Source organism: Carcharhinus amblyrhynchos, chromosome 3, assembly GCF_965287045.1.
Source record: "Carcharhinus amblyrhynchos chromosome 3, sCarAmb.v2.hapA, whole genome shotgun sequence".
Lineage (NCBI taxonomy): Eukaryota > Metazoa > Chordata > Chondrichthyes > Carcharhiniformes > Carcharhinidae > Carcharhinus > Carcharhinus amblyrhynchos.
In genome coordinates this window covers 127370252-127396544 of record NC_137326.1, presented here as the reverse complement: position 1 = coordinate 127396544, position 26293 = coordinate 127370252, and the positions used below count along the sequence as shown (strand labels likewise).

General features: G+C 45.2%; 1 protein-coding gene across 1 annotated transcript; it reads right to left on the bottom strand.

The window, feature by feature from the left end:
• Positions 1 to 1161: 1161 nt before the first annotated feature.
• On the bottom strand, positions 1162 to 25810 carry LOC145341528 (carboxypeptidase B-like). The gene is made up of 11 exons (XM_080186508.1): positions 25697 to 25810; positions 24570 to 24645; positions 23732 to 23856; positions 22215 to 22317; positions 15291 to 15392; positions 14638 to 14742; positions 14439 to 14549; positions 11014 to 11104; positions 6919 to 7121; positions 3335 to 3419; positions 1162 to 1349 (listed from the first exon to the last, which is right to left on the bottom strand). The coding sequence occupies exons 1-11, from the start codon at positions 25765 to 25767 to the stop codon at positions 1162 to 1164; spliced, it is 1260 nt and encodes a 419-aa protein (XP_080042634.1). The 5' UTR covers positions 25768 to 25810.
• Positions 25811 to 26293: the final 483 nt, after the last annotated feature.

Sequence of the window (26293 nt, the reverse complement as noted above, 5' to 3'; positions counted from 1 at the left end):
AAGGGTGGTGGATGCAAACTCAATTGTAACAGTCAAAAAGGGAATGAGATGGAAAAGGAAAGATTTGCGGGGATACGGGGAAAGGGTGGAGTGGGAAGCAATGGTCCAGTGGTATTATCGCTAGATTATTAATCCAGAAACTCAGCTAATGTTCTGGGGACCCAGGTTCGAATCCTGCCATGGTAGATGGTGGAATTTGAATTCAATAAAAAATATCTGGAATTAAATATCTACTGAGGACCATGAAACCATTGTTGATTGTCGGAAAAACCCATCTGTTTCACCGACATCCTTTAGGGAGGGAAATCCTTACCCAGTCTGGCCTACGTGTGACTCCAGAGCCACACCAATGTGGTTGACTCTCTCCTGACGTCTGAACAAGGGAACCAAGGATGGACAATAAATGTTGGCCAGCCAGCGACACCCGTGTTCCACGAATTAATTAAAAAAAATGGATTTAAAAGAACTGGCATTGATACGATGAGCTGGATGGACTCGTTTTGTCCTGTTTGAATCTATGATTGTAGGATAACGTAGGATATCAGGTCCCCTCTCATCCTTCGTCTCTCTAAGGAGATCTTTTCTCCATAGAGAAATGAAGGATGAGGGGTGACCTGATAGAGGTGTATAAGATGATGAGAGGTATTGATCAGGAGGACTCTCAGAGGCTTTTCCCCAGGGCTGAAATGGCTGCCACAAGAGGACACAGGTTTAAGGTGCTGGGGAGTAGGTACAGAAGAGATGTCAGGGGTAAGTTTTTCACTCATAGGGTGGTGGGTGAGTGGAATCGGCTGCCATCGGTGGTGGTGGAGGCAAATTCATTAGGGTCTTTTAAGAGACTTCTGGATAAGTACATGGGACTCAATAGGATTGAGGGTTATAGGTAAGCCTAGTAGGTAGAGATAAGATCGGCGCAACGTGTGGGCCGAAGGGCCTGTTTGTGCTGTAGTTTTTCTATGATTCTGTGATAGTATGCAAAAATAATGCTGAATATTCTTAAAAGCATTAACATTTAGTGCGGCTATGGTGCGAATGCCATTGTAGTCCTAAACAGGTAACTGAACAGATGAATGTTATCCCTCATTGACCTCCCCGTGTTGAGAATACTGGACTATGAACTGTCAAATGTCTTTATTTTAACATGCTTTATACATATTTATTTCAATACAAGTTGTTGACGACATAGTCGGCCACGTATTTAATGGCCAGCATGGTTTCTTCACATGTTGGTTTAATTTGAGATTCAGGCAACAGGAAGCCGTATCTGCCAGTGTCACGCAGTTCAAAGGTGAAGGAATATTTAATTCCCTGATCGTAGGCCCAATCGTCCGAACCTCCAGCAGCTGGATCTGTGCAAAGACAGCACGCCAACATTAACACCGAGATTTCAACTGGGCAATTTTGCACCTTCCATCAAATCCTCAAAGGAGCGAATGAGCGTTACCCTGGGTACCTGGATTACTGCTCCAGTGACAATATCATAAGAACATAAGAACATAAGAAATAGGAGCAGGAGTAGGCCATCTAGCCCTTCGAGCCTGCCCCGCCATTCAATAAGATCATGGCTGATCTGTCGTGGTTCAGTTCCACATTCCCGCCCTCTCCCCATAACCCTTAATCCCCTCGCTTATCAAAAACCCATCAACCCGCGTCTTAAAAATATTTAGCGAGGTAGCCTCCACCACTTCAACGGGCAGAGAATTCCAGAGATTCACCACCCTTTGAGTGAAGAAGTTCCTCCTCAACTCCGTTCTAAACCGTCCCCCCTTTATCTTGAGGCTGTGCCCCCTAGTCCTACTGTCTTTTTTGAGCGGGAAGAGTCTCTCCACCTCTATCCTATCCATCCCATTCATCATCTCATACGTCTCAATCGCCAAGCCACTGCTTCCCATCACCAGGTAACAACAACTTGTTCGAATGTGGCACATTTAAAATAAATAACTGACTCCAGGCGGTGAATTTCCACATTCCGATGGGGCGGATCATGGAAAGGCCCGTTGACCTCGGGCGGGAATTTCCAGCTTCAGGGCAAACACAGTTGGAAAATCCTGGTGCTTTGCAGGCACACAAGAGGGTAGCAGTGGAAGGGTGTGTTTCTGAATGGAGGGCTGTGACAAGTGGTATTCCTCAGGGATCAGTGCAGGAGCCTTTGCTGTTTGTAATATAGATAAATGATTTGGAGGAAAATGTAACTTAGTAAGTTTGTAGATGACACAAAGTTTGGTGGATTTGCGGATGGCAATGAGGACCGTCAGAGGACACAGCAGGATATAGATCATTTGGATACTTGGACAGAGAGATGGCAGATGGAGTTTAATCCGGACAAATGTGAGGTAATGCCTTTTGGAAGGTCTAATACAGATAGGAAGTGTACAGTAAATGGTAGAACCCTTAAGAGAATTGAAGAGCAAAGGGACCTGAGTGTACAGGTACATAGGTCACTGGAAATGGCAATGCAGGTGGAGAAGGTAGTCAAGAACGCATATAGCATGCTTGCCTTCATCAGCCGGAGCACTGAGTTTAAAAATTGGCAAGTCATGTTGATGCTTTATAGAACCTTAGTTAAGCCACATTTGGAATATAGTGTTCAATTCTGGTCACCACACTACCAGAAGGATGTGGAGGCTTTGAAAAGGGTACAGAAAAGATTTCCCAGGATGTCGGCTGATATGGAGGGCATTAGCTATGAGGAGAGGTTGGAGAAACTTGGTTTGTTTTCACTGTAATGACAGAGATTGAGGAGTGACCTGATAGAAGTTGACAAGATTTTGAGAGGCATGGACAGAGTGGATAGTCAGAAGCTTTTTTCCAGAGTGGAAGAGTCAATTACTATGGGGCACAGGTTTAAGGTGCGAGGGGCAAGGTTTGAAGGAGATGTATGAGGCAGATTTTTTACACAGAGGGTGGTGGGTTCCTGGAACTCGTTCCTGGGGGAGGTAGTGGAAGCGGACACAGTAGTGACTTTTAAGGGGCATCTTGACAAATACATAAATCGGATGGGAATAGAGGGATATGGTCCAGGGAAGTATGGGGGTTTTAGTTAAGTTGGGCAGCATGGTTGGGGCAGGCTTGGAGGACCAAAGGGCCTGTTCCTGTGCTGTAATTTTCTCTGGTGTTTGTTCTCTTTGTTTAACTGAAGGAAAGAAAGATGCATCAGGAGGGGTGAACAGAAGTGTGTTGATGTGGTGTAGGATTGTAAGGGAGGAGAAAGGCTTTGAGGTGGAATTTCCAGACTTTGGAATCTCAGCAGCCATTCATTTCATATTAGCGTTATTAATAAATTATTTGTTTGTTTACAATGATGACTAAATGTGGAACGAAACCAAAGACTCACAGATGGTGGTAGCTCCAGGACCATAAGTATATTGTGTTCCGTAGAGACTGGCCAGGCGGCGAATTGCTCCCTTAGCAAGGTTATTCTGCAAGAGAGAATGTGGGTTATTCATCATTTCAAAAATAATCAAATACTACACAAAGATTCCAAGTCTGTTTCATTAAGAGTTTAACAAAATACAGTTCCAAATGAATATATTAAAAAAACCATCACTGAGCCAACCAGGGTTGAGATCTTCTTACTTATAAATGTGGGACGTTGCAGCATTGTGTACTAACTTGGATGGCCAGTCCATCATGAGTGGGATTGCTTATATCTAATTGAACAGAGTAAGAAGTCCCACAACACCAGGTTAAAGTTCAACAGGTTTATTTGGAATCAGAAGCTTTCGGTGCACTGCTCCTTCATCAGGCGAGCACACCTGATGAAGGAAAAGCACTTCAAGAGCTCATGCTACCAAATAAACCTGTTGGGACTTTAACTTGGTGTTGTGAGGCTGCTTACTGTACCCACTCCAGTCCAATGCCAGCATCTCCACATCGTAACTGAACAGATAAGTAGGCGTCTACATTAATGACTGATCCAGAAGATGGCAACCTTGAGAGTGCAGCATCTCATTGAAATCTCAGTCTGGATTCCATGTTTAAATCCCGGAATATGGCACCAACTCATAACTGATTTGACTCAAAGATACGGCATTGAGCCCAGCCAACAGTCAATGAAGTAGAATACCGTCCACTTCCCTGGATGGGTGCAGCTTCAACCATACTCAAGAAGCTTGTGACGCCACTGTTTAAAAAAGGAGGTAAACAAAAGGCAGGTAACTATAGTCTGGTTAGCTTAACTTCTGCAGTCGGGAAAATGCTTGAATCTATCATCAAGCAAGAAATAGTGAGTCATCTGGATATAAACTGTCCCATTGGTAAGATGAAGCATGAAGGGCAGGTCATGTTTGACTAACTTGATGGAATTCTTTGAGAACATTATATATGCAGTGGATAATGAGGAACCTGTGGATGTGGTGTATCTGGATTTCCAGAAGGCATTTAACAAGGTGCCATACCAAAGACTGCGACATAAGATAAAGGTGCAGAGTGTTACAGGTAATGTATTAGCATGGATAGAGGATTGGTAAACCATCAGAATGCAAAGAGTCGGGGTAAATGGGTGTTTTTCTGGTTAACGACCAGTGACTAGTGGTGTGCCTCAGAGATCAGTGTTGGGACTGCAATTGTTTACGATTTACGTCGATGATTTGGAGTTGGGGACCAGGTGTTGTGTGTCAAAATTCGCAGATGACACTATGAGAGCTGGAAGAGCAAAGTGTGCAGACGACGCTGAAAGTCTGCAAAAGGATCTAGACAATCTAAATGAGTGGGCGAGGGTATGGCAGATGGAGTACAATGTCAGTAAATGTGAAGTCATTCATTTTGGTAGGAATAACAGCAAAATGGACTATTATTTAAATGGTAAAAAATTACAGCATGCTGTTATGTGGAGGGACCTGGATGTGCTTGTTTAGGAATCTCAAGGAGTTGGTTTGCTGGTGCAGCAGGTAATTAAGAAGGCAAATGGAATTTTGTCCTTCATTGCTTGAGGGATGGAGTTTAAAAACAGTGAGATTATGTTGCAGCTATATAAGGTGCTGGGGAGACCACACCTGGAGTACTGTGTACAGTTTTAGTCTTCCTACTTGAGAAAGGATATATTGGCATTGGAGGGGGGGGCAGAGGAGATTCACTAGGTTGATTCTGGAGTTGAGAGGGTTGGCTTATGAGGAGAGACTGAGTAGACTGGGGCTATACTCATTGGAATTCAGAAGAATGAGAAGTGTTGTGATAGAAACATGCAAGGTTATGAAGGGAATAGGTAAGATAGAACCAGGGAAGTTGTTTCCACTGGCGGGTGAAACTAGAACTAGGGGAATAGCTTCAAAATAAGGGGAAGCAGATTTAGGACTGAGCTGAGGAGGAACTTCTTCACACAAAGCGTTGTGAATCTGTGGAATTCTCTGTCCAGTGAAGCAGTTGAGGCCACCTCATTGAATGTTTTTAAGGCAAGGATAGATAAATTTTTGAACAGTAAAGGAATTAAGGGTTATGGTGAGCAGGTGGGTAAGTGGAGCTGAGTCCACAAAAAGATCAGCCATGATCTTATTGAATGCCAGAACAGGCTTGAGGGGCCAGATGGCCTACTGCTGCTCCTACTTCTTATGTTCTTAAGCTTGACACCATCCAGGACAAAGTTGCCTGTTTGATTGCTACCCCTTCTGCAAACATTCAGTCCCTCCAAAGTGTGTCACAGTTATGTGTATCATCATCAAGATGCACTGCAGGATCTCACCAAGGTTTCTTAGAAGCTTTCAGCCGAGAACGCGAGGAACAGTTTAAAAATAAAGGGGTCTCCATTTAAGATGGCAATAAAGATGAATTTCATCTTTAAGTGGGTCATTAGTATTTGGAACTCTCTTCCACAGAGAGTTAAAAGATTATGGTCTTTGAATATGTTCAAAGCTGAGCTAGATCAATTTTTCGAGATACAGTGGGTCAAGGATTATGTGGGCAGGCAAGAAAATGAAGTGAAGGTCACAAGCAGATTTGCCGTGATCTTAGTAAATGGCAGAGTGGGCTTGATGGGCTGAATGCCTACTCCTGCTCCTATTTCTTATGGATCTGACACATAAGTCAACATGCATCTGTTGCCAGATGAAGCATTTTCTTGTATACATTCATGGAACATGGGTGTCGCTGGCTGGCCAGCATTTATTGCTCATCCCTTGTTGCCCTTGGAAGTCAGTTGGAATCAAGCACATTGCTGTGGTTCTGGAGTCACACATAGGCCAGACCAGGTAAGGATGGCAGATTTCCTTCACTAAATTAGTGAACCAGATGGGTTTTCCGACAATCGAGAATGGTTTCATGGTCATCAGTAGATTCTTAATTCCAGATTTTTTATTGAATTCAAATTCCACCATCTATCCTGGTGGCATTCGAACCCAGATTCCCAGGAGTTTCTGGATTAATAGTAAAAGATTAAAGTTTAATTTGTGTCACATGTAGGCATGCATTAACACTGTAATGAAGTTACTGTGAAAATCCCCTAGTTGCCACACTCCGGCAACTGTACGGGTACACTGAGGGAGAATTGAGCATGGCCAATGCCCCTAACCAGCACGCTTTTTAGACTGTGGGAGGAAACCGGAGCACCCAGAGGAAATGCACACAGACATGGGGAGAATGTGCTGACTCCGCACAGACAGTGATCCAAGCCAGGAATTGAACCGGGGTTCCTGGCACTGTGAGGCAGCACTGTGCCACCGTACTGGCTTAGTCTAGTGATAATACTGTCAGGCCACCCGAAGGCTTCTCCTCCTTCTCTATGGGGAGGAAGCAATTTTACTCCTCCGATCATCCTGATAAACCAGAGAAACTGCATTGTGGAAGGGAGTTGGGCTCTCAAACTGAGAACCCAAACATCCCACCTCCCACTGAAGCCAAATGTCACTCAGAGAATATAAATCAAAGTGTCAAATTCTGCTTTGCATCGCACGGGTTTGTGAACATGTAAAAGGCTGAGACACATACCAGCTCAGCGTGATTCGGCGCTAAGTCATAGGTGTAGGAATAAGGGAAGAGGCACATCTGAGAGTAAGAGTGCATGGTGAGATATGCCTTGATGCTTCCTTTGTGGCGACGGATGAAGTTTGCGACAGCCTGGACTTCTTTCTCAGATTCTACCCGAGGACCACAGTATGTCTCAGAACAAGGGTTCGATGAGGCACCGATTGCTAGAGGACACAATGTGACAGTTAGCAGGACGTGTGATGGTTCTAATTTATTCCAACTCTGATATAGCCCAAAGACAAACAGGAAGCATTGGAATTTTTTTTGCACCCAAGGTCATTCGGCATCTATAGAGAGAAGAAAGATAAGCCAATATTTTAAGCAAGATTTTTCTGGAGGTCAGGTTATCGTGGAAACATGAATCTTTATTTTCACATAATCCTTGGCATTCTTGCTGACGGGAAAGATTATAGCCAGGGTGAGCAGAAATACTTTTTGTCATAGTATACAGATTAAACCTTAGGGCTGAGATTTTCGCCTTGCTGCTGGTGGGATCTTCTGGTCCTGTCGATGGCCCCCCCCGTCCCCCCCCCACCCTTCCCCCACTCAGAGATAAGGAGCAACTTCTTCAGCCAGAGAGTGGTGAATTTATGGAACTCTTTGCCGCAGGAGGCTGTGGAGGCCGGGTCAATGGAGTGTCTTTGAGACAGAGGGAGAGAAGTTCCTGATTAACAAGGGGTTCAGGGGTCACAGGGCGGAGGCAGGAAAATGGGGATGAGAATCATACTGAATGGCGGAGTAGACTCGATGGGCCGAATGGCCTAACTCTGCTCCTATATCATATGGTCTTATTTTTTGCATCAACCCAGGAGAGCCCAGATCTTGCTTTTCAAGGGGAATAGCTTGTCACTGAGTCACTCTGCAGCATGTTTTTAACCACTGGCTGGAATTGCTCACGGCCCATTCTCAGCTGCCAGTGTTGCCCCGGAGACTGTTCTCTGACGCCAGCCCTTTGTTGGTGCTGGCCCCAATCCCATAACCCAACACTTCTGGAAGCTACTCTTGGCTGCTGATTCTGATTCCAAGGCCTTTGCCGTCACGTTTCACAATAGAACATAGAGCATCGAACCATATAGCACAGGAACAGGCCCTTCGGCCCGCAAACATGCCGAATGTGCCACCAAATTAAACTAATCCCTTGGTCCTCATCCCTCTATTCCTTGCACATTCATGTGCTTATCTAAAAGCCCCTAAATCACCCCCATTGTTTACAAACAGTAACCTTTTTAACTAAATGTCTTGACAAATGATGCTATCAGCGTCAGAGAGAAGAATCATGGTGATGATCTTTAATAAAGAAATTCAATTATGTTTCTAACCATAACAAAACATTCGAAGGTGCTTCACAGTCGAGACATAGAGCCAGGCGGTGGGATTCTCTGGCCTCCCCGTGGCAGGAGATGGCGTAGCATTCGCTGGTGGTGGGATCCATTGGTCCCGCCACTGTCAATATATATGTGATATCGGAGCCGTAGCAGTGTGGTTGACTCTCAGCTGCCCTCTGAAATGGCTAAGCGAGGCGTTTAGTTCAAGGGCAACCAGGGATGGGCAATAAATGTTGGCCAGCCAGCGACGCCCATGTCCCACAAATGAATAAAAAAAAATACTCTGCTGGGAAACACGAGCTGGGAAACTCTGACAGAGGGACTAGAAGATTCCCACCGGCGTGACGAGCTGGAATATCACGCCCATAGAGTCATATAGCACAGAAAGAGGCCCTTCGGCCCATTGTGTCTGCGCCAGCCATCAACCAGCTGCCCATTCCCAGCCCATTTCCCAGCACTCGGTCCGTAGCCTTGTACGCTCTGGTGTTTCAAGAGCTCATCTAAACATTTTAGTCAATGTTGTGAGGGTTCTCTTCCCTCCCACCCTTTCAGGCAGTGAGTCCCAGATTCCCACCACCCTCTGGGTGAAGAAGTTTTGCCTCAAATCCCCTCTAAACCTCCTGCCCCTTACGTTAAATCTCTAGCCCCCAGTTATTGACCCCTCTACTCAGGGGAAAAGATTTTTCCCACCTACCTAATGAGTGTCCCTCAGTTTTTTACACCTCAGTCAGGTCCCCCCCGCCCTCGGCCTTCTCTGCTCTGAGGAAAACACTCTGCCAGGGGGGTTAACACGGTAAATATGTGGGGCTACGGGGATTGGGTCTGAGGAAGATGCTCCATTGGAGAGTCGGTGCAGGCTCGATGGGTCGAATGCACAGTAGGGATTCTAACCTTAGAGCAGGGGACATCCCAGCGAGGTTATCAAGGCCACACGTGGTGAATCCGACATTTTGCTTTTGCATCTTTCCCTTTCTTGTCGCATTAACATCACAAAACCGACATCTCCCGCTCCCGTCCAGCTCAGCACATGGCTCTCTGGCTCCCTCTGGTGCTGATGATGTGGAGATGCCGGCGTTTGGACTGGGGTCAACACAGTAAGGAGTCTCACAACACCAGGTTCAAGTCCAACAGGTTTATTTGATAGTAAACGCCACTAGCTTTCGGAACACGCTGTTCCTTCGTCAGGTGAGTGGTCTCTGGTGTTAACAAGCACAATTTAGTTGAAATAAATTATTGGAATGTGGGTAAATTTGTAAGCTGACCGTAACTGCAACTTAAGCTGAAATATAGCATCTGCGCCGTGTATTATCACTCACAGGATCCAAAGAGGGGAAGCTTCCAATCAAAACAGGGCAGCCAAGAAACTGAAACAAGGTCAGGAACCTGGATCTGGTTTGATCCACGGTTGTGGCAGTAACTCTTTCAACACCTTCCCCATTGCCTTAAATAACACCATTCAGGAGTGAAATTAGGAAGTACATCCACACTCTAAGGTTTGAAACAACTGGCAGCTAATGTTAGGACAATTCCTACATCTTCAATCAGAGATGGGGAGATATTTGATAAGCAGGAGTATTAACGGGAACTGAGGAGAATCCATTATTATTAGAAGGGTATTTGGCCTCTGATCTTCGGGTAAGCATTCTCCAAGGCGGCTTTCACGACACACGACAGCGCAGAGTCGCTGAGCAGAGACTGATAGCCAAGTTCCACACACATGAGGACGGTTTCAACCGGGATCTTGGGTTCATGTCACACTATCTGTAACCCTCACGACTTTCCTGGGCTTGCAAAATCCCACTAACTGTCCTGCCTGGAGACAATACACATCTCTTTAACCTGTGCTTAACGCTCTCTCCACTCACATTGTCTGTACCTTTGAGACTTGATTACCTGTAAAGTCTCGCATTCCAACCTTTATTTTGTAAATTGAGTTTGTGTCTTTATATGCCCTGTTTGTAACACATCTCCCACTCACCTGATGAAGGGCAGCGAGCTCTCTGAAGGCTAATGGTTTTTGCTACCAAATAAACCTGTTGGACTTTAACCTGGTGTTGTGAGACTTCTTAAAGTGAGGAGAAGGCAGGTTTATCATGAAAGATTACGTGACTGGTGGACAGGCTTAGGAGGCCCCTCCACATTGGTTTCCTCCTTCAAGGCACTTTTTTAAAATTCATTTGTGGGACATGGGCGTCGCTGGCTGGCCAGCAAATATTGCCCATCATAGAATCTCTACAGTGGACGTTCGGCCCATCAATTCTGCACCAACCACAATCCCACTTAGGCCCTATCTCCATAACCCTATGCATTTACCCCAGCAATTTAGCACGGCCAATCCACCTAACCTGCACATTTTGCCCACACCTTGTTGCCCGAGGGCAGTTGAGAGCCAACCACATTGCTGTGACTCTGGAGTCACATGTAAGCCAGACTGGGTCAGGACAGCAGATTTCCTTCCCCAAAGGAAGGGACGTTAGTGAACCAGATGGATTTTTCCTACAATCGACAATGGTTTCACGGCCATCAGTAGATTCCTAACTCCAGATAATTTGTATTGAATTCAAATCCTACCATCTACCGAGGCGGGATTCGAACCCGGGGGCTCCAGCACTTTGGCGGAGTTTCTGGATTAATAGTCCAGCGATAATACCACTAGGCCATTGCCTCCCGTGATTCAAATAGATTTGATAGAAATGTTCATTGTGTTGTTTGTTAAAATAGAAATACTTACAACACCATTTGGCGTCAAAGTTTCGGTTTGGGTCTGTGCCTATACAATGTGTGCCAGATTTCCTGGAACGTGTTTTCCTCCAAAATCGATCCTGTGGGCAGACGCGGCAAAGCAATAAATGTGTAAGATCCCTCCTATCATCCTATCAGATGAACAACTCCTTACATAGCCAAATAATAAAAGGTTCATTCAGAGAAATCATAGATTCCCGACAGTGCAGAAGGAGGCCATTCGGCCCATTGAGTCTATACTGACTCTCCAACAGAGCATCTTTCTCATGCCCATACCCCCTTCCTTTAACCCCAGACACTTACCCCGCAATGGGGCAATTTAAAACAGCCAATCATCTAACCTGCGCATCTTTGGAGTGTGGGAGGAAAGTGGGGCACCCGGGAGAAACCCACTGCAGGCACTGTGCAAACTCCCAGTGTCCCAAGTCCAGAATTGAACCCCCAGGTCCCTGGTGCTGTGAGATAGCAGTGCTAACCTCTGTGCCACTGTGCCGCCCAAAATTCGATTGATGCCTGGGATGGGGGTGACCTTATTGAAACGCGCGACACCTCGAGGGGATTTGACAGGGTGGATGCTGTAAGGATGTTTCTTCCTTGTGGGAGAAACTGGAACATGGGCACAAGTTTAAAAATAAGGCAGCAGCCATTTAAGATGGAGATAATTCGACACTTTCTCTTCAGAGGGTTATGAGTCCCTGGAACTCTTCCCCAGAAAGTAGTGCAGGCATGGTCATTGAATGTTTGTAGGGTAGAGATAGATACATTTTGGACTAACAAGAGAGTCAACAGGTTTCAGCAATAGGCAGGAATGTAGAGTTGAAGAAATAATCAGATTAGCCATGATCTTACTAAATAGTGAAGCAGGTTTAAAGGGATTGAATGGCGTATCCCTCTTCCTAATTCATATTTTCATAGGTTCATACAGACCTGTTTTACACATTTATTGGAGATTTTTGAGAATGTACTACAAAGAACAAAGAATAAAACAGCCAGGGAAGCAGGCCCTTCGGCCCAACGAGCCCGCACCGCCATTTTAACACCACCAGTCCCCCCCTCCAGCCATGACCCTTATCTATTGTTTTATGGCCATCCACATTGAGGGAAACTAATTTAGGGACAATTTATTTCTGCCAATCAGCCTACTAGCACATCTTTGGGGTGTGGGAGGAAACCAGAGCACCCAGAGAAAACCCACGCAAGCACGGGGAGAATGCGTAAACTCCCACAGACACTGGCCCAAATCCACATGTCTGCACAGCAAACAGTGATAGTCACTGAGCTGTTGTCTTGCCCAGCATCTAGTAATCTAGATAAATGGGAACCAGTAAATGTAGTATACCTGGATTTCAAAAAGGCATTCAATAAAGCACCCCATCAAGCGTTAAGAGACAAGTTAAGGGCTTACAGAGTTGGGGTAATATTTTAGCATGGACAGTGGATTGAGCTGAGGCTGACATATCCAAAAAATTCCTACAGTTCAAAAGGGAGCATTCGATCCATTGAGCCTGCACTGACACTTAGACCCTATTGCTATAACCCCACATATTTACCCTGCTAATCCCCCTGACACGAAGGGACAGTTTATAATGGCCAATCCACTTAACCTGCACTTCTTTGGACTTTGGGAGAAAACTAGAGCAGATACGGGGAAAAATTGCAAACACCAGTGACCCAAGCCAGGAATCAAACCCAGGTCTCTAGTGCTGTAAGGCAGCAGTGCCATAGGCCATTACTCTTTTCTCAAGCAGTTTTACCTGGACTAATGCATCCTCTGACGTTATGTTGATCATTTACATAATGTTCCATCTATCCCTGATCTTCAATGATGCCCAGATCCAACTTAATTCTTCTTGAAACAATTTTAATCTGGCTGCACAAAACTTAGCCCATGCTTCTCCCATTCTCTCTGACTCAACACATAACCAAATCAGTTCAGGGACTTTGACTCTAAAAGTCTAAGGATTCTGTTCTGTGTAAAGCAAGACACACTGGTTGGAATTTTCCAGCCACTGGTGTTACTGCAAATGAGGATGGGGAATTTGGCGCTCAGCCAAATCTTCATTCACTACAGCAGGACCAGAGAACCCTGCCGGTGTGATCAGTCTGAGAAACTGGTCCACTGTCCCAATTCCTAGAGATGAGATCATTGCCTAACCGCAGTGAATGTATCGCCCTTGCAAGGGTTTTTTAAAAAAAAATTCTTTCACCGGACGTGGGCTTCACAGGTTAGGCCAGTATTTATTGCCCGTCTGTAATTGCCCCTTGAGAAGATGGTGGTGAGCTGCCTTCTTGAACCTGCTGCAGTCCATGTGGTGTATGTATACCTACTGTGCTGTTAGGGATGGGGTTCCAGGATTTTAATCCAGCAGCAGCAAAGGAACTGCAACATATATCCAAATCAGAGTGGCTTGAAGGTGATGGCATTCACATGCATCTGCTGCCCTTGTCTTTCTAAGTGGTAGATGTTCGAGGTGCTGTCAGAGGAACCTTGGTGATCTGTTGCCATGCATTTTGTAAACACTGCACACTGTTGCTATTCACTAGAGGTCGATGGTGTTTGGAGTGAATATTTAAGGTGATGGTTGGATGAGAATCAAGTGGACTGCTTTATCCCGAATGGTGCTGAGTTTCTTGAGTGTTGTTGGAGGCCAAGTGGAGGATATTCCATTATACTCCTGACCTGTACCTTGTAGATGGTAGACATGCGGGTCAGGAGGTGAGTTACTCACTGCTGAATTTCTGGCGTTCTTTCTGGAGCACAAGTCTTCAGTACTATTGCCGGAATATTATCAGGGCCCAAAGCCTTTGCAGCATCCAGTGCCTTTAGCCATTTCCTGAAATCATGTGGAGTGAATCAAATTGGCATGAAGACTGACATTTGTAGTGCTGGGGAGCTGTGCCTTGATACATTCTGTGTGAGCAAAGATGTAGGCCAAACAAAACCAAACAAAACCACCTGTACTCCAGTTCCATTGATTTACTCAAATAAAGGCTTAGGGCCCATTTATAGACAGGACATCTGGCAGCTCCTAGTCTACTGAGGGGAGGAAAGATTTCTCCACCAGGGATGGAGTGAACCTTTAGAATCTACCTACCCTGGAAGGCAGTGGATGCTGAGTTGTTCAGGTCAAAGCTGAGGTAGAATGATTTTTGGACACTAAGAGAATTAAGGGATATGTGGATAGGGAAGGAAAGTGGAGTTGATGTCAATGATTGACCATGATCCTCTTGAGGGACCACATGACCGTTCCTGGTGCTATTTCGAAGGCTCTTATGTAACCTGGCTTCTGTAGCAAAACTCTTTCAGATTGAGTTTTTGTTTTCCACCATTGACTTCATTTTCCCTCAATCTTTTAACCCTAATGACTGTCTTCTGAATTACTCTGGGTCATCCACAGATGTTGTGACACTTACCTCGGTCCAGGTATAGGCGTAGCCATCCACATTGATAACAGGGACAACCAGGAAATACAGTTTATCAAGGAGCGTGGTCATAGTTGAATCAGATCCATAGTTTCTTGTGGCCTGTGGAAGCAGAAGTTTATTGCATGGGCATGTTTCTCGACTGCTATCGGAAAGTGTTGTAAATAAATCCCACGAGTGTTTTGCTAACCTCTCTCACAAACCACTGGCAAAATGCTGGAGAGATCCACTCCCTGGCATGGATTCCACAGTCCAAGAAGATGGTAGGTTTCGCCGAACCCGTTCTCCTGCCAACCTGTAACAAGAGATTGGCACACGTACTATCATCCCATCAGGCTGCTTTATTGGTCCAAACACACAATCTATCATTATTTCGCAAAACACAAGTCTTTTGACATGTTTGAAGTTTCTTTATTAGTGTCACAAGTAGACTTACATTAACATTGCAATAAAGTTACTGTGAAAATCGCCTAGTCTTCACATTAGTGCCTGTTTGGGTACACTGAGGGAGAATTTAGCATGGCTAATGCACTTAACCAGCATGTCTTTTGGGCTATGAGAGGAGAGAGAGCACCTGGAGGAAACCCACACAGACATGGGAAGAATGTGCAGACTCTGCGCAGACAGTGACCCAAGCCAGGAATCAAACCCAGGTCCCTGGCACTGTGAGGCAGCAGTGCTAACCACTGTGCCGTCTTAAGAGAATGGTTTTGATCCGTCGACCTCTGGCTTATGGGCCCAGCACGTTTCCACTGCGCCACCCCTACTGCACGTCACAGCAGGGTGAAGTGCAGACATCAGAAACCATCACAACAATAACAAATCTGGTAGAAGTCGCCTTACCCGGAGGAGATAGATGCGTCGACCTTCATAGCTCCGTCCAATTTGAAAGCGGGAAATTAGTGTCGGGTGTTCAGCGGTGATCTTGACAATCCAGCGATTAATCTGCAATAGAAAAATTGTTTGTGAGCACATCTGGAACATCACAATACCTCCACGGACTGCAGCGGTTCAAGAAGACAGCTTAGCATCACCTTCTCAGAACAGAAGGTTGGTTAGGGCAAGATTAGGGCCAGTTACAGACAGTAGGGGGAAGTTGTGTGTGGAACCGGAAGAGATTGGAGAGGGATTGAACCATTATTTCTCTTCGGTGTTCACGCAGGACGATATGAATGTAGCTGAGGAGGTCACTGGGGTGAAGGGGTGTAAAATAGAAAGTATTGTAGTTGATACAGAGGATGTTTTGGATATTCTAGATGGGTTGAAAATAGATAAGTCCCCTGGTCCGGACGGGATTTACCCTAGGATTCTATGGGAGGCAAGAGAGGTGATTGCAGAGCCACTGGCTCTGATCTTCAGGTCGTCGTTGGTCTCTGGTATAGTACCGGAAGATTGGAGGACAGCGAATGTTGTCCCATTGTTTAAGAAGGGGAGCAGAGACTTCCCTGGGAATTACAGACCAGTGAGTCTTACTTCTGTAGTGGGCAAGGTTTTAGAAAGAATTATTAGGGATAGGATTTATAGTTATTTGGAGAGTAATGAATTGATTAGAGATAGTCAGCATGGTTTTGTAGCGGGAAGGTCGTGCCTTACTAACCTTATTGAGTTCTTTGAGAAGGTGACCAAAGAGGTGGATAGGGGTAAGGCAGTAGATGTGGTATATATGGATTTTAGTAAGGTGTTTGATAAGGTTCACCATGGTATGCTTCTGCAGAAAATGCAGATGTATGGGATTGGTGGTAATTTAGGTACTTGGATCAGGAATTGGTTAGCAGATAGGAGACAGAGGGTGGTGGTTGATGGTAATTATTCATCATGGAGTGCGGTTACGAGTGGTGTGCCTCAGGGATCTGTTTTGGGGCCACTGCTGTTTGTAATCTTTATTAATGATCTGGATGAGGGTATAGTTGGGTGGATTAGTAAGTTTGCTGATGACACCAAAGTTGGAGGTGTGGTAGATTGTGAGGAAGGGTGTCGAAGTTTGCAGGGTGACTTGGACAGGTTGCAGAGCTGGGCCGCGAGGTGGCGGATGGAGTTTAATGCGGAGAAGTGTGAGGTAATCCATTTCGGTAGGAATAACAGATGTGTTGAGTATAGGGCTAACGGGAGGCCTTTGAATAGAGTGGAGGAGCAGAGGGATCTAGGTGTATGTGTACACAGATCCCTGAAAGTTGGGAATCAAGTAGATAAGGTTGTTAAGAAGGCGTACGGTGTCTTGGCGTTTATTGGTAGGGGGATTGAATTTAGGAGTCGCAGCGTCATGTTGCAACTGTACACAACTCTGGTGCGGCCGCACTTGGAGTACTGTGTGCAGTTCTGGTCCCCACATTACAGGAAGGATGTGGAGGCTTTGGAGAGGGTGCAGAGGAGGTTTACCAGGATGTTGCCTGGTATGCAGGGGAGGTCCTATGAGGAGAGACTGAGGGATTTGGGGTTGTTTTCACTGGAAAGAAGGCGGCTAAGAGGGGATCTTATAGAAACATATAAGATGATTAGAGGTTTAGATCGGGTGGATGGTGATAGCCTGTTTCCTCGGATGGAGAAATCTAGCACGAGGGGGCATGGCTTTAAATTAAGGGGGGGTAGTTATAGGACGGATGTCAGGGGCAGGTTCTTTACCCAGAGGGTGGTGAGGGACTGGAATGCCCTGCCTGCTGCAGTTGTAAATGCGCCTAGTTTGGGGGCGTTTAAGAGATTGGTGGATAGGTTTATGGACGAAAAGGGATTGGTTTAGATTAGTGGGTCAATGTTTTTTTTTAAAAATAAGACTGGTCGGCGCAACATTGTGGGCCGAAGGGCCTGTTCCGCGCTGTAATGTTCTATGTTTCTATGTTCTATGTTCTCAGGGGCAATTAGCGAGGGGCAATAAATGTTGGCCTAGACAGCGATGCCCATGTCCCATGAATAAACTTAAAAAAAACCGATAGCTTTTATTACTTTTTTTAAGAATATTTTTCAAATTGAATACAATTTTCAAAATCCTATATAAATTTACAGTATGAAAATGTCTATGGAGGCTGCGGTGCTTGAATCTAGAGGCCTGAGGAAAGACAAGCAGAGGGGATTAGTTGCCTGTCCCACCTCGCCAAGTCGCTTAAGTTCCATGAGCGACATCTTCTTCAGGCTAATGGCCTCACTAGCTGTGGCGTCTGGATAAGGAGAGCGAATGGGAGGGATATCCGGAATAGCCCAATCGCAGACCATCAGACTCGGGGTTTGGGAGTGGTGGTGGGGGAAGATTTTTCTGCTTTTTTTTTGCTTTCACGGAATGATCTTTGAAATGAACATTAAAACGGAACATAGCTTCAGCTGGTATTTACAAGGGGCCACTGAAAAATCTTGCAAGGGAAAGACTTGGCACCTTATCTCATTGACCCACTCAACAATTACTAAATACATACAGGATTCCTTCAATGATACTTGACCACTAATAAATGTCTGCTTTCACCAACTTTCTGGAACCCCTAAAATCCAATCCCCATGAATTCTGCAGTGGGACTAATATCTGCATAGTTTGGATACAGGCCACCTCAGTATTACATTAGTACGCATTGTGCCAATTTTACATCAGAACAATCCTAGCCTAGGAATTCTTCCGGCTGTGATGGTTTATCAACACTTGAATATATATTTGTGTTCTGTCCTGTGTTTGCCAGCAGAATTGTAAACACATTCCAAAATTTGCACCATAACCTCCGAGCAAAGGAAACCTTCAAGGTCACATCGTGACACAGCGTGCTGCCAAGAAAACATATCCGGGAAATCCAAGAAATTGGAATCAGAGAACTCTACAGCGCAGAAGGAGGCCCGTCAGCCCATCAAGTCTGCACCAATCACAATCCCACCCAGGGCCTGCTCCCATATATTATCCCCACTAATCCCTCTAACCTACGCATCCCTGGACACTAAGGGGCAATTTCTTAGTGTGGCCCATCCACCTAACCGACGCATCTTTGGACTGTGGGAAGAAACTGGAGTACTTGGAGGGAACCCACGCAGACATGAGGAGAATGTGCAAATTCCACACAGACAGTGACCTGAGCCAGGAATCGAACCCAGGACCCCAGAGCTGTGAAGAAGCAGTGCTAACCACTGTGCTACCGTGCCGTCCAGAAAAAACAGAATTTTTTTGTTGTCCATGTTCTGTTCATATATTTTCAACTAAGGGAAACAACGAGTATTATAATTAAGGCCAGGGATTGAGTGACTGTGTGAATCTATCGTGTTTACCTGAAATGCTAATGAGCCGAGTAACACAGCAAATAGATGTTTATCTGAAGCAACTTAGTAACAATGGGTACAGAACATGGATAGTTTTTCAAAGTTTAAGTTTATTTATTAGCATCATAAGTAGGCTTATATTAACACTGCAATGAAGTTACTGTGAAAACCCCCCAGTCGCCACAATCTGGTACACTAAGGAAGAATTTAGCACGGCCAATGCACTTAACCAGCACATCTTTCGGACTGTGGGAGGAAATCAGAGCACGTGGAGGAAACTCGCGTAGACAATAACCCGAGCCAGGAATCGAACCCAGGTCCCTGTCACTGTGAGGCAGCAGTGCTAACCACTGCGTCATTGTGCCACCCACTGTTGTCAAGGGTTCAAAGGATAAGGTAAGGTGGATAAAGGGAGTCAACTTTTCTTTTAAACTCTAAAAGGTAAAATAAAGAGAAGGAAAGTAAATGTTATGAAAGTGCATTGCTAAAGAAACGAAGTAAGATAAAAGAGAAATTAAAGGGAAAACCGTATATAAGGAAGATCCTCTTGGGGAGAGTGATCATTGTATGGTGGAGTTTCTGGTGCAGATGGAGGAGGAGAAAGTGGGTTCCCGGACACACGTCCTTTGTTTGAACAGAGGGGAGTACGGTAGGATGAGAGAAGAATTGGCGAATGTGGACTGGGGGAGCGCGTTGGAAGGTAGGTCTGCTGAGGAGCAGTGGAGGATCTTTAAGGAGATCTTTCTTGGTGCTCAGCAGAAATTTATTCCGATGGTCAAAAAGGACCGTAGGAGGAGAGGTAATAAGCCGTGGATAACGAAGGAGGTGAAGGAAAGTGTTAAAGTAAAAGCGGAGGCGTTTAGAGTAGCAAAGAGTAGTGGGCAAGAAGAGGATTGGGAGAGGTTTAAATGTCAACAGAGATTGACAAAGAAGTTGATAAGGAAGGGTAGGAGAGACTATGAAGCTGGGCTAGCGCTCAATATAAAAAAGGATAGCAAGAGTTTTTATAAATATATAAAAAGGTAGAGGCTGGCTAGGGTGAACGTTGGTCCCTTAGAGGATGAGAAAGGGGACCTAGTGGTAGGGGATGGGGATATGGCTGAGGTCTTGAATAACTTTTTTGTTTCGGTCTTCACGGAGGAGGATGTGAATAATTTGCCGGATGTTAGAGATGGAAAGGTGGTAGGACTGGAGGGTCTCGATGACATTACTGTTACTAGAGAGGTGGTGCTCGACAGACTGGAGGGGCTGATTGTGGACAAGTCCCTAGGACCGGATGGAATGCATCCGAGGGTTCTGAAAGAAATGGCGGAGGTGATAGTGGATGCCTTGTTGGTTATTTTCCAGACGTCGCTGGATTCCGGGGAAGTGCCAGAAGATTGGAAAACGGCTAATGTTACGTTGTTGTCTAAGAAGGGTGCCAGGCAAAAGGCGGGGAATTATAGGCCTGTTAGTTTAACGTCTGTTGTAGGTAAAATGTTAGAATCCGTCATCAAGGAGGAAATAGCGAGGCATCTTGAGGGGAACTGCTTGATAGAGCAGGCGCAGCACGGTTTCGTTAAAGGGAAGTCGTGTCTGACAAATTTACTGGAGTTCTATGAGGATGTGTCTAGGGCGGTGGATAGAGGAGAGCCAGTGGATGTGATCTTTCTTGATTTTCAGAAGGCGTTTGACAAGGTACCTCACAAGAGGTTATTGCAGAAGGTCAGGGGGCATTGAGGTTGGTGGTAGGGTGTTAGCGTGGATAGAGGATTGGTTGTCAAATAGGAGGCAGAGAGTGGGGGTCAATGGTTGCTATTCGGATTGGCGGATGGTGACTAGTGGAGTGCCCCAGGGGTCGGTGCTGGGGCCTCAGCTATTTACCATTTATATAGATGATCTGGAGGAGGGAACCGAGTGTAGGGTGTCGAAATTTGCTGATGACACCAAAATTGGTGGAAAGGCAAATTGTGCGGAGGGTGGGGAGAGTATACAGAAGGATCTAGATAGGCTGGGCGAATGGGCCAGGAAATGGCAAATGGAATTTAACGTTGGCAAGTGCGAGGTGGTCCACTTTGGTAGGAATAATGGTAGGAAGGATTATTACTTACGTGGAGAAAAACTGCAGCAGGCGACGGTGCAGAGGGACCTTGGGGTCCTTGTGTATGAGTCGCAAAAACCCAGCTTGCAGGTGCAGCAGGTGGTCAGGAAGGCGAATGGGATGCTGGCCTTCATCGCGAGGGGGATTGAATATAAAAGTAGGGAGGTCTTGCTGCGGCTGTATAGGGCATTGGTGAGGCCGCAGCTGGAGTACTGTGTGCAGTTTTGGGCGCCGTACTTACGCAAGGATATTTTGGCCTTGGAGGGAGTGCAGAGGAGGTTTACTAGGCTGATGCCGGAGTTGAGGGGGTTGAGCTATGAGGAGAGGCTGAATAAATTAGGCTTGTACTCGTTAGAGTTTAGAAGAATGAGGAGGGATCTCATTGAGACATATAAGATGATGAATGGGATGGATAGGATAGAGGTGGAGAGACTCTTCCCGCTCAGAAAGGACAGTAGGACTAGGGGGCACAGCCTCAAGATAAAGGGGGGCGGTTTAGAACAGAGTTGAGGAGGAACTTCTTCACTCAAAGGGTGGTGAATCTCTGGAATTCTCTGCCCGTTGATGTGGTGGAGGCTACCTCGCTAAATATTTTTAAGACGCGGGTTGATCGGTTTTTGATCAGAGAGGGGATTAAGGGTTATGGGGAGAGGGCGGGAATGTGGACCTGAGCCACGACAGATCAGCCATGATCTTATTGAATGGCGGGGCAGGCTCGAAGGGCTAGTTGGCCCACTCCTGCTCCTATTTCTTATGTTCTTATGTTCTTATGAAATACTGGAACCTATGGGGAAAGTTGCTTTACACCTCAGCCAACAGTATGAATAGCTGTATACCTCCCAACAAGCTGTGTGAAGGAAATCTGATTTGAGAAACAAACTGCTGGTTAATTTCAGAATCAAACCCAAGAGACATGAAGGCCTTGTGTGGTAACATTTTCTGGATTTATAACGATCTCAAAATCTATAAGGTTTTGATTTGATTTCGTATTTTCAGATGTATTGGAACACAGTGAAAAGTATTATTTCTTGCGCGCTATACAGATGAAACACACCATTCATAGAGTACATAGGCAAAAAGGAAAGGATAAGATGTTGTCACACTAATTGGGAAAGTTAGCTCTGATGGAAGTTAAGTCAAGATTGTTTAGAACTGCTTAAAGTAGTGATGCTGTGTAAAGCCACTGTTTTATCAAAATGTAATTCTATTTTTTTTCTATTTCTCAATAAACATTTGCTTTGTTAAAATCATCAAAAGGAGTTGGGGATTTCAAGTCTCTCCTCACACTATACAAATTGCAAACACCGTTGAGGGTAGTTGTTTCCTTCTGGGATTTTGAACAACTCGGGATTTACCGTTAGCCGTGCCTTTAACCAGAGGAACTCTTACATGCCGAGCATCAAATTATACACCTTCAGAATGATCTTACATTTCTGTTTTATTTTGTGACACAATCATGTTTTTACCTCCTTCAACCGATGATATTTTTCATAGTTGTAGCCTGTTGAACTGATTTTTTTTCGGTCAAACTGTTTCTCCACCAGGGTCTGCACGTTCTCAACTAATATGCTGTGCAAAGTAAGATTAATGTGAACATGGTCATTCTGGGTGGTTAAGACAAAGAGGGCAGATCTCTCACAATTCACTCAAAGATTACACCCAGCGCCCAGCGCCATCTATTGGGCTGTTTGGGAAAACATTGCATTGCAAGCCAGCTACGCTCACAAAATGAGTGATAGCCACGGATCAAAATGTTTCTGTTCATTGCTCCTGTTTGCAATCCTTCGAGTAAACTCTTAAAATTGAGCAATATTTTCTTTTGGTATTAAGATCCGCACGTGGAAAGCTATTTTCTCCTGAGTTTACTAAGCAGCTGACTATTGCACACCAACATAACCACTAGACGATAGTCTATCGCTTTTCAAAGTCAATTGCAGATATTTAAAATTCACTTACTCACAGATGGATACCAGGATGCTGACTGGGTTGTGATGGTTTGAGTTATAAAGAGACGCTGGATAGACTGGAATTTTTTTTCTCGTAGGAGGCTTAGGGGTGACCTTATAGTGGTCTATAAAATAATGAGGGGCATAGATCAGCTAGATAGTCAATGTCTTTTCCCAAAGGTAGGGGAGTCTAAAACTAGAGGGCATAGGTTTAAGGTGAGGGGGGAAAGATACTAAAGGGTCCAGAGGGGCAAATTTTCCTCACAGAGGGTGGTGAGTGTCTGCAACAAGCTGCCAGAGTTAAAATTTTGTCTTTTAAAAAGCATTTAGACAGTTACATGAGTACAATGGATATAGAGGAATATGGGCCAAATTTGGGCAATTGGGAGTAGATTAATTGTTAAAAAAAGGGATGACATGGACAAGTTGGGCTAAAGGGCCTGTTTCCATGCTGTAAACCTCTATGTGGATGAGACACACCTTTAAAAATGCTTATCTTTTGTGACAAACTGGTTTTCAGCTGCTTTGATGAAACGACAGTGGGTTCCCCCACCTGAATACATCAAAATATGTTTAAAGGCAAATGTAAAATAAGAAATTAGGTTCTGATACACGTAGTTCATAAGATATAGGAACAAAATTAGGCCATGCAGCCCATCGAGTCCACTCCGCCATTCGATCACGGCTGATATACTACTCAAACCCATTTTGCTCCCTTCTCCCCATAACCCTTCAACCCATTACCAATTAAAAAATCTGTCTAACTCCTCCTTAAATTTATTCATTGACCCAGCATCCATCCACTGCACTTTGGGGTAGTGAATTCCACAGATTTCATTGGGTTACAAGTAAATTTGGTAATGTGCAAATTAGTTTGAAAGGAAGGTGAGCAAAAAAATAATATTTGAGGTGACTGGGGCCGATTGGCGTCCAATTTGTGCGGAGTCATCGAATACACCCAAGGCAGGAACTTCACCCTCTCACCCTTCCCCTCAGGTTTCTGATTGGTAAAAGTCAATACAAGGTCTGAGACTAACTGATATTTCAATTCAATCTTCTCCAGTCCAGCCCGTATGTACGAGGCCCAGAAAGCATCGACCCTGAAATCCACACTCCTGTTTGTGGTCACCAACTCGGCCGAATCCGGCTGCCAAAAATCAACCTGCGCACACGTCAATGAGACAATTAATGGCTTCATCAAATGCAATTAAAAGATTTTCATAGAATCTCTACAGTCTGCACCAACCACAATTCCGCAACCAACCCCCCCACCCCCCCCAGGTCCTATCCCCTTAATCCCATGTATTTACCCTACTATTCCCCCTGCACTGTGAGTGCTGCTTGGCTAATTGAGAGTGCTTTTGGATTTGGGTGGAAACGGGGAGCTCAAGTGGTCATTTATAAGGAGGTAACTAGTCATTAAACTTGCTTTCAGGATTAGCGAAATTAGTTCTTTAAATGGGAAGTGAAAAGCTGCTCTTTAGTTCATGCATTCCTGAAACAGGTGTCAGCTCTCTATGACACATCTTTGGAAAGTTTATTTATTAGTGTCACAAGTAGGTTTACGTTAACAGTAGCAATGAAGTTACCGTGAAAATCCCCTAGTCACCACACTCCAGTGCCTTTTTCAGTACACTGAAGGAGAATTTAGCATGACTAATGCACTTACCCAGCACGTCTTTCAAACTCTTGGAGGAAAGCGGAGGCCCAGAGGAAACCCACGCAGACATGGGGAGAACGTGCAAACTCTACACAGACAGTGAGCCAAGTAGGAATCAAACCCAGGTTCCTGGTGCTGTAAGGCAGCAGTGCTAACCACTGTGTCACCTCAAAATTAAATAGCAGTGAGTGCGAATTAGCAACATGAGATCATACCTTCACGGAACTGGCCATGTTCCTTATAAACTGCAGGTGCTGTTCATTTTCCGGCCACAGGCGCAAAACTTTCTCGCTGTCAACAAAAACTATATATCACTTTTAGAAGGTGCACACCTCCCTCACTCCCACGGCACACTGAAAACAACAACTTGCATTTATATAGCAGATATGCTGCCTCACAGCGCCAGGGTCCCAGGTTTGATTCCGGCCTCGGTTCACTGTCATTGTGGCATTTACATGTTCTCCCCGTGACTGCATGGGTGCTCCAGTTTCCCCCTACACTCCAAGGGTGTGCCGGTTAGATGGACTGGCCATGCTAAATTGCCCCCTAGTGTCCCACGATGTAGAGGTTAAGGGGGATAAGTGGGATAAATGCATGGGGTTAGAAGGTTAGGGAGGAGGGTGGTAGGCCTGGGTTTGATATTTCATTGCATAGTCAATGCAGACTTGATGGGCTGAATGGCCTCCCCCTGCACTGTCGGGATTCTAGGATTCTGTAATATGACCGAGTAAGTTCTCCAGGTGCTTCACAGGAGCAAGCGGAGAAAAATTTACACATCGTAAGGATGCATTAAAACTGGTGATCAAAAATTTGATTAAAGAAATATTTTTTAATGCTATCTTTAGGAGAGGAGGGAGGTTGAAAGGCTCAGGGTTTAAAGTTGATTTATCAATGTCACAAGTCAGCTCACATTAACGCTGCAACAAAGTTACTGTGAAAATCCCCTAGTTGTCACACTGCGCGCCTGTTGGGGTATGCTGAGTGCAAATTTAGCATGGTCAATGCACCTAACCAGCACAAGGGAAACTGAAGCACCCAGAGGAAACCCACACAGACACGGGGAGATTGTGCAGCCTCCACACGGACAGTGACCCAAGGCTGGGAATCGAATCCAGGTCTCTGGCACTGTGAGGCAGCAGTGTTAATTACTGTGCCACCGCGCTGCCTTAGGGCTGAAACAGCAGAAGGCATGGCCATGAATTATAGGACAAGGGAAATGTGGAATGCCTATAAGTCAAGAATTGAAAGAGATATCACTGGGTTGTAAGCTGAAGGAGGTTGCAGAGATAGGAATGGCTAGGGCTATGGGCAATAATTTAATGAATTCAAGGACATTCCTTACCCAGCATACTTATAACCAGGCGCTCCAAATGAAACCACGGCGACAAAACCTAGAAACAAAAGTGCCTTCATTGTTCTCCTATAGTGGATGAGACACTCGAGCAGGTCAGCCCTGTTTCTATCCTTCGTGGTATCTGCAGCAAATACACAAGTACAGAGTGACATGCCTAAAATTTGTCTCCTCATATCTTTGGCAAATTGCTTTCCAAAATGGGTGTTTCTGAAATGGAACTTCCCTGCAGTTGATCATCTGAACTCTGACATTCTTGTCAATCCACACAGTGAACATCCTATACCACAACAGCCTATTATCATATTTCTCAGGAAAAATAATTTTCACATGCATCACCAGCCTGGAGCTTCTTGCTCTAAGGGATCATGCACGACTACAGAAAGTTTTGCAAAAGAATGTTAATTTGCTGCCGATTAGTGACAAACAAGCCTTGTGCTTTGGACATGCATCCAGGACTCACTTCACTTTTGTAGCAATTGTTTAGCTCTTCAGTCTGATGTCCAACCAAACCTCAGGGAAAGGGGAATGTTCCGTCTTACCACCTTTGTACTTCCCCTTCATCTAAACCCCCCATCTCCGGTATCA